The sequence below is a fragment of the Taeniopygia guttata genome, chromosome 2 (assembly GCF_048771995.1).
Source record: "Taeniopygia guttata chromosome 2, bTaeGut7.mat, whole genome shotgun sequence".
NCBI lineage: Eukaryota > Metazoa > Chordata > Aves > Passeriformes > Estrildidae > Taeniopygia > Taeniopygia guttata.
Window position 1 is genome coordinate 68,368,534 of NC_133026.1, and position 8,972 is coordinate 68,377,505.

General features: G+C 35.2%; 1 protein-coding gene across 3 annotated transcripts in view; it reads left to right on the forward strand.

Annotated features, from left to right (window-relative positions):
• The window catches only part of KDM1B (lysine demethylase 1B), a 28,308-nt gene extending 20,194 nt beyond the window's left edge, over nt 1-8,114 (forward strand). For all 3 annotated transcript variants that reach the window (XM_030265551.4, XM_030265552.4, XM_002190295.7), the window contains 4 exons: nt 819-944; nt 2,456-2,578; nt 4,529-4,681; nt 5,220-8,114. In XM_030265551.4, the coding sequence (XP_030121411.1) occupies nt 819-944; nt 2,456-2,578; nt 4,529-4,681; nt 5,220-5,303 (486 nt within the window). In that variant the 3' untranslated portion in view covers nt 5,304-8,114. The remainder of the gene's footprint in view (nt 1-818; nt 945-2,455; nt 2,579-4,528; nt 4,682-5,219) is intronic.
• The last annotated feature ends 858 nt before the right edge of the window (nt 8,115-8,972 follow it).

Below are 8,972 nucleotides of genomic sequence, written 5' to 3' on the forward strand. Positions count from 1 at the left end.
TTTTCTTTTCATGGAAACATTGGCTGTTTTGTTTCTGTTGCTTTTGCAGTGTATTTATCAGGGTTTGTGATGCAGAAACATACGTTAATGTTTTACTTGTATACAGTATCCCAGGAGAGCAAAATGTTATCGGGGATCGCACGTTTTTCTGTTTCTTAGATTTCACAACTTAATGGTATTTTTAAAGAAACTCTTCGTAGAAGAATTTCAGGGCATAAATATTTTGTTATTAATTTTGATTCAAGATGGTCTCAGATCTTCAGAATTTCAATAATGTATTTATTTCAGGTCATTTTAACCTAGTAAATTCATAAAGCGTTTGCAAAGAATACTGAAAATTGTGTGTTGGACCAGTGTAAAATCTCCTACCCTTTCCCAGCACAAAAACACAGCCTCTTCTGAAAAGCTCCCCAGTAAGATGTGTGCTTAGAACAAAACAGGTACAAAGAAATGCCAGAAACAGGATTATAACAACTATGAAATTTAAAGACAAGATTAAAAAACTCCAAATACAGGATGCTGCTCATTTAAGTTATACACTAGGTTTAAAAAAAAAAATCTGAATTTCTTGAGCATTTTACACAATTACTTCCATTGTGGATTTGACATTCTGTGCATCTGCAATTTATGACATTTTTTTTCTTTGCCTGTCCCCCTCAGAGGACAGGTTCATATATTCTCTGTTGAGACCCACTCATAGGAAGAGCTGAGTCTAAATGAGTGGAAACAGGAAAATGGATTAGAAGAACATATACCGTATCCTTTTATGAGTTGTGTGGTATGAAATGCTTAAAGACCATTTTTTTACATCTTTCTAGATTGCCTTGCAGTTTCCATATAGATTTTGGGACAGTAAAATTCAAGGAGCTGATTTTTTTGGTCATGTTCCACCCAATTCCACCCAGCGTGGGCTCTTTAGTGTCTTCTATGATATGGATCCAGAGGTATGATATATGCCAACTGTGTTTTCTCTTGGCCTTTCATAAGCTGAGTTTGAAATCTAGGTGTAATAATTACTGAACAACAGTATTTTTCTTCTTCCCACCAACCCCCTGCCCTCTCCCGCCTTGCCACATCTGCAACTATTAAAAGCAGTGGAAGCAGTATTAATTACTTATCTAGATAAAAGCTCATCAATATTTTGTTGTAATAAATGGGAATGTTTTTCATAATTTGGATACAGACTACTATACAAGTAAGTACACTCTCAATTTCTACTGAAGACAAGGCTGTAATACTTTGCTATAAATCTGCTAATGTGGGAAAAAGCCTATTAGTCACTTTCAGTTTAGGACTCTGTTCCCTTATTAAATCAGCTAAAAATCCAGTTAAAAAGATCATGCTCACTTACTAATGCTTACTGTCTTGCAGTAGGCTGAATAACTATTTAGAATAGCAGAAGACTAAAACGAAGTTCTGCATGAAACTGAGATCTGTAGGGTCAGTTTCATACTCAAGAATTTCAAAGCAAATTCAAACCAGTGGATTGACATCGTGCTTCTCTTCCCTGGCAGTTCCAAGCAGATACATTACACATTTATGTTGTACCTCTTCATATTTTACAACAACTGCTGCTTACTACTTGGCAGCAATTAAAAGGCCATTTTGTAACCTGATGTCTTACTCCAAAAGGAAACCATCCTGTGACATTCGTGCTCTGTTACTGCCTAATTTGTGCCTGTATACAACTTTGCTTAAAAGAGTTCTCTCCAGTCCTCTTAAACTCATGCTACAAGAGGTTCAGTGTGCTGGTGCTGTCCAGAGACCCTACATATAATGCTTAATTTGCTTAACAGCTATTCTCTACTAGTTATTAAAGTTAGTAACAGAAGAATTACTAATAAAGTTAGTAACAGAAGAATTACTACCTTACATAAACAAGAGAGGCAGAGTTCTTTAAAGGTACTGAGAACCTGTGTGCTATTCCCTACTCCACTACTTCACCTCTAAAACTTCTGCAGAGTAGCAGATGTTATGAAGTGGAAAAAAATACCAGTATATGTGACCTTTCATTTTTTGGTCCAAAATCTGCTGGTAAGAATCTAGTATTGATCTAATAAAAATCATATCTAACTAGTATTTAAATAGACTCTGTCACCACATTTTGAAAATGGAGTACAGCTGAGGTGGAAGTTTGGCATGAAACTGAAGCTTAAGAGGGTGCACAAAGAATAACACTATCAATGTGATTTTTGGGGGGTACAGCCTTTAAGTAGGTAGATGGGAAGTGTTCAGTGAATTCAGCAAGTTGTACAAGGGGCTGACTGTAACAGATCTGTGAACAAGGCATCAGAAGTAGTAATTTGAGCATAAATATTTATATTATGCACCCTTTGTTCTAAGGAATAAAACCCACTTTTCTCTAGAACAACAGTTGCTTTGCAGCTGAAAATATCTTTGCAATACCAATTAAAAGAGACTGTTTATTAAATACTTAATAAGGTCTTGTTTTTAGGGCAAAGAAAGCATTTTAATGTCAGTGGTCACCGGAGATGCTGTGACAACCATTAAGAATTTAGATGATCAACAAGTACTGCAACAGTGTATGACTGTACTCCGAGAGCTGTTTAAAGAGCAGGTAAGAGAAGCCTCTTTTATTAAGAGATGAATTAACTTGTCACCAGAAGCTTTCTGGTGACAAGCTTTCATATGTAGTACTTCAAAGCTTCAAATGTAGTACTTTCAGATGTATAGGCAGACCTTTGACATTAAAAACTATTTTTCTTTTCTTCTTAGTTTCAGGGAATAGGATTTCTTTGAGACATACTAAAAAATCACAATTTTTGGTCTCTTGTGTGAAAAATGTGTATTGAAATATCTTAGCTCTCTCTGAAGGACAGTAGTATATAACTGAAAAATATAAATGAACTATCATCCTTTAAAATGCTTTTAAAAAGCAAAATTAATTAAAAGTAGTACTTTAGGCAGGTAACACAAAACATACTTCTTACTTAGTTGTCACTTTTTTTCTGGTCATCACCACTTCTAATAAGCTAGATGAATTTGATTGATTTCTGACTTCTGCCATGCCAAGGCAACTGAAATTACAACACCCCTGAACCAATCTAATCCATTTCTCTTCTGCTAACTAACAACCGTTTCTCAGCTGTCTTAGGATGGAGGTACAGGCAAAGTGATCTAGCAAGGGCCCTACATCCTGAATGTAAAAAAAACCCACTAGATATTAATTTCTACCTTTTTTCCTTCCCCCAGATAATTATTAGGATAAAATCTAATTGGAAAATCAGGGAAAGCAAAACACTTATCACTTAGCAATGTTATTTGCATTCCATTCTAGAGACAATAATGCCTCAGTTAATTTCTTAAAACAGTTAGATCCCCAGGAATGACTGTGTTCAGGGGTGATCTCTCAAGTTTTACTGATGGTTCAAATGTTAGGATTAATGATCTTGGAAGAACTTCAGTATCTGAAAACTTAACTATTCGTAGAAACATACGTTTGGTAATGGCTTTATTGTTAGTAGAACCACATGCAGTGGGAGTTCACATACCTGTATCTTGATCTCATGAAAATGCAGCAAATGGGTCTTTGGTTTCAGTGCCACTCTGGTCCAGAAGTGATTTTCATGGCTGTCTCCATGGTTTACAGCAGTTGTAATTTCAGTCACCTGAGGACGATGCAGTGGGATTTTCAAAGACAAAATAGCTTCAGGGGCGTACCAGAGCTGCGTCTTGAACATCTGTACAACTTGCCATATTTGGCTGATCCTTGTTTTGATAACTTGCGCTTGAGTTCCTCATGTGCTGCCTGAATGGATTTTATCTGTTGGTACCAAACCTGGTTCCAAGAGGAAAGCAGAGCTGCTTCTGTTTATTTGTCATGGGCTCCTCCAGACTAAGACACAGCTGTAGTTGACTAAGCTTTCATACAAGTGTTAGTCAGGCTCTTTTTGGTAGAAATCTGTGGAATTTGCGTGCTGCAATGTGACAAGGAATATACAGTATTTCTGTCATGGCTCAGCCAGACCCTGACTTCCTAGTTTTTGTTTTCTCCCTGAACCTAGTTTTCAAGACAGCTCATTTTCGGATCTTAGATAAATCATCTTATTTATCCATTGGAATAAAATTATCTCCAAAATGAAAATTGAATTTTGAGATTTAACAAGCTAGATGTAACAAGCATGCCTACCCAAGACATTATGTAACCAAAAATTGCTTACATTATACATATGTACATGTTGAACAATATCAGTACATTGTTTACAAGAGTATGTGTATATGTATTTTAAGGGAATTTTTTTTCTTGTGGATCTCTTGGTCTATTACAATATACAGATCTGTTGCATTCAGAATAGCGCAGCTGTGATGTTTCAGGCATCAGGTGAGTCTAGCAAACAAAGTTATTTTTGTGGTTAGTACTATAATAACAAAAAAAGGATTTTAATTCTGGAATGTGACCTAATCTGTATCTTAATAATACTAAATACTCCAAAGATTACTAGAAACTGTTTGAGAAAAAGCTGCGCAATTCTGAACTTTTCTTTGCACTTCTGTTTTGGTTATGCAGGAGGTTCCTGACCCAGTGAAGTTTTTTGTTACTCGATGGAGCAATGACCATTGGCTGCAGATGGCGTACAGCTTTGTGAAAACGGGAGGCAGCGGTGAAGCTTACGACATGATAGCTGAAGATATACAAGGAAAAGTTTTTTTTGCTGGTGAGGTAAGTATCTTTATTACTGAGAGCAGTTTCTTATCGAAGTTCATCTCTTGCTACCCAACACCATTAATGTAGAGGTAGTATATAAATATTTTAATATAAATATACTAATGGTTCTTGACATAGAACCCTCTCTATTTGTATTATTACTGGGCATGGGAAGCCTGCCAAATATTTCAGGTCAGGAGTAAAATGAATTTTTATTCAAATTGTCTTTCTGTTATTCCATTTCTGGGTAACATAACAAATGCACCATGATGGTGTAGGGTGCATTCTGTACTGGGGCAAAACTTAACCTGCCCCACTAAAGTGCAGATAGGAGAACAGACTGCTGCTTTTGTAGCTGGCTTGCTTGCAAGTTTTGAAGTTGTTAAAAATCTTGAGTGTTTCCTTTAATGTTCTTTCTAAGGAGTTTCCCATAGCTTTTAAAAATGTAGATATATGCTTAAGGAAAACAAAGATGATCTTATAAACTAAAATTTTGTAGTATTAGTTTTAGAAACAATTAACTTTTTTTCCTTCTTTCTTTTTTCTAATACAGGCCACAAATAGGCACTTTCCTCAGACCGTTACAGGAGCTTACTTGAGTGGGGTTCGAGAAGCCAGCAAAATAGCAGCATTTTAAGTACCAAAATTTTGTGTATATAGATGTATTTTTAATTGATTTCTGTGGGTAAAACTATCTTCAAGTTTCCTATTGCTGCCTTTTCCCTACATGGTACTTGAATAGTATATGGTACCTGAAGATAAAGTCTTCATCTTCCTTTTCCTTTCTCCCCCACCCCATTTTTAGGCCCTGATGATACATATTATTGGGGGCTTTTTTCCAGCTAAGGTATTACTAGCAGGAGTGACATTGGAATCATCAGCCACAGGTTAATTAAGAGAACTCTTGTCAAGAGTCCTCTTCGTATGGCTCAAATCATGTTATTGTGAACCTTCATTTCAGAAGGTCAGATTAAAACAAGACTAAGTTAACATACAGCATTAAAATGCTGGCAGTTAATAATGATATGGGAATTTTCTAACTGTGCTTCTCAGGTTGATTATGCTCACAGGAGTTCAAATTGGCTTCCAAGAGCCTGAATAGCCTAGAAAAAAATCTAGGATTAATGTAGGAAGGAACTCAACTATCACTTTTCCCACTTGCAATCAGTAACCTTTTCTATAATATTTTTTCATATTCCTAGCATCCACTAAGTGGGCTTTGGGATATGAAGTTTGTTCCTTTAAATAAGAGAGCTGGAACAGTTTACAGTGCAATCATAGAAAGGTTATTGTAGCTGATCAAAACTTGAAAAATTAACTTCTAGCTTATTTTAAAAACTTTGAAATATCTTTGCTACTTATTCAGAGAAATTCTTGTTACAATAATAGGCTAAGAGTTTAGATTTGCTCACTGCTTCTGTAGAAACAGGATAGCGTAAAAATACCATATTGCTATGATTATTTTGAAAAGAAACTTCCAGATTCATTTGGACTGAATAGAGGAAGTATCTGCTGATTTGACTGTACAGTGAGGGCAGCAGGACTGTAAGTTCCTAATAGTTCATTGAAGTTTTATATTAAAAAATAATTGAAGATGAATGAGGAAAAATATTAACATTCTTATGAAGGGCTGAAACAAGGTGGCTTGCACTTTGACTTGAAGTTTATTTTTTTTCTTTTATTATGGAAGTATTATTAAAAACAACTTGAGAGAGTAATTCAGTAATGGCTAGACATCTATCTAGTAGCTTTTTCGTGGGACAGAGAAGAAAATATTTTTCAACAGAAATGATGAAAAGAGAGATGTAACTGGGATACCTATTGTAATACAGTTCCACTATATTGGTATTAACGAAAAAAAATTAAAATCCACTTTTAGATCTCTTCCCCCACACCTTCTCTGTAATTTGGCTGCATAGATGTCATGATTTCTGAAATGAACATAAATGCTTACTCTATCATGCCCCGTTCTCATGCATAGGCTTTTCTCTTTTACTGATCCCTTTATCTACGAATGATACAGTGCTTATTTCCTTAAAGCTGCATCCTTGGAAATAAATAACAGGCAACCTTAAGACAAATCATAGGATGTTAAGGGGTTGGAATGGACCTTAACAATCATCTTGCCATGCCATGAGCAGGGATACCTCACACTAGACCAAGTTGCTCAAGGCCTTATCCAGCCTGGCTTGGAACACCATCAGGGTCCTACTGAATAAATGCAATTCTTCTTTTCAAATGTAGTATTTTGTTTTTAGAGTAGGTATGATATTGTTAAAACCCTTTATTCAATCTCTAATTTACAAGGTGAAGATGTTTCTATAACTAGATGTTTTTCAGATATATATTCTGTTCTGTTTCTTAAAGCTGAGTTATATGGACTAACAGGAAGAGTGTAACTATTCATAATTTTTCTCTACATAAATACTGGTATGTACAGTTTTAAAGTATTTCCAATTATTAAATTGCAATTTGAAGGCTGCAAGAAGCAACACAAGGCCTTCTAATGAAATTAAAAACAATCAGGACATCAAATTTTGCTTTTGGCAGTCATTTGCACTTTGTTAATTTCATATATTACAGGTCAACTTATGGCATAACTAAATTGAGAGCTATGTATGTTTGTTTGAGTTCCAAGCTTCTTTCCCACATTATCATGTATGACAAATTAGTAGGAGAGGAGCTTCTAGTGGTGGGAAAAAAAGCTTATTACTACAAGCCCAAAACCTTATATTCAATGGCTGCTTTAGCTAACCTTGCTTAAAACTTCAGCTTAGTAACAGATACAAACATGTCACATTTCAGGTAGGAATGATCTGGAAAGTTTAGCTCAGCATCCATTTCTCCAATCCAAAGTTTGTATGAACATGCTTGATGTCATTCTGCTAATTTGTGCTTGGGGTTTTCGATTTACCTACAACTTTGCAGCTAGATAAACGCTGTGTTCTAGAGAAGAGAGATGGACATGAAGAAATACTATCATATTCGGCCTTAGATGATGCACGCTTACAGGATTAGAAAAACTGGTAACAAATGATAAATTCACCAATGGCCTAGTCTACTAATTATTTGTATATTGTTTTGGTGCCAGGGCACTTAAAACTGTTTTGTGCTGCACTGAAGTTTGAGGAGTAAATAAGTCTGTTCCATTTTAATTTACATTCATTTGAAATATGTAAGAACATCAGGCTGGTTCTGAGACTTCATTCTTTAATGCTACCCAAAATTTTTTTAATATCTATGTTAAAATTTATTTCAAGCATGTATGTATTTTTTCTTTTGCGTTTAATTTATTCCCTCAAATAAAGAACTGGGGAATGTTTTCTTTGAGTAAGTTTGTTTAAATGGTATTAAAAAGATTTGAATGCAGAGCATGATCTGTTACACTTCAGTTCTTCTGTGTGACTATGTTATGGCAGCAGAATAAAACTGGAAAGTATCCACAGGATCCCCCTGTTCTGGTTGTTGGTTTTTTATCCTTTAAAGTTAAGTAATGATTAATCCTAATTTTTTATTACATTTTGTATTAAGACTTCATTTTGGTATATTCTTACAGTTAGATAATTCCTCAGAAGTGCTGCTTTACAGCCTTCTCTGAGCTCCAAGTCCTAGCTCTTCTTCTTTGGACAATACTCTAGGCACTGTCTTTTGCCTCCAAGTTTTACAAGGCAACTCATAAGCTTGTGTTAGATTATTTTCCTTAGGCCAGAGGAAATTTAAACTAGCAATAATTGTGGAGAAGCTTGTCCCATAATTTCCAAATATTACCAAATAACCATTTAATGCTTTTCATGGAGTAAGTGTAGTGTGAACACTTTGTAGAATCATGGTCCTGAAAGGTTCCTACTAGCACAGACCACTATAAGCATGTGCACGCCTGACTACATACTCAAAATGTTTAAAATACAAACTATGACAAATTCTAGTAACACTTATCTATATTGTTTTTCATGAAAGGGATGTTAGGTGTTCATTTAGTCTGACTGCAGCTGCCTTAAGAGAAAAGTATCTTAATACTTTTAAAGTATATTTCATCCACATGTAGGTCTGAACCAGTGAAAGCTTTACTGCTTTTGACCCCTAACCCAGTCATATTTGGTTAGCAGTTCAAACTTTGTATCCTGAAGATGTATTTTGTTCTCCAAATGCCAACTCATTACACATGATGCTGCTTTTGAAAAACGATAGCTTGATTTTAAGAAAAGCTTTAGAGTAGAAATGAAATACTGCTTTTAAAAATAATCTGCTAATCAGCAGATTACATAATACTCCCCATAACAATTACAATCCTTCAAAACAACAGAGG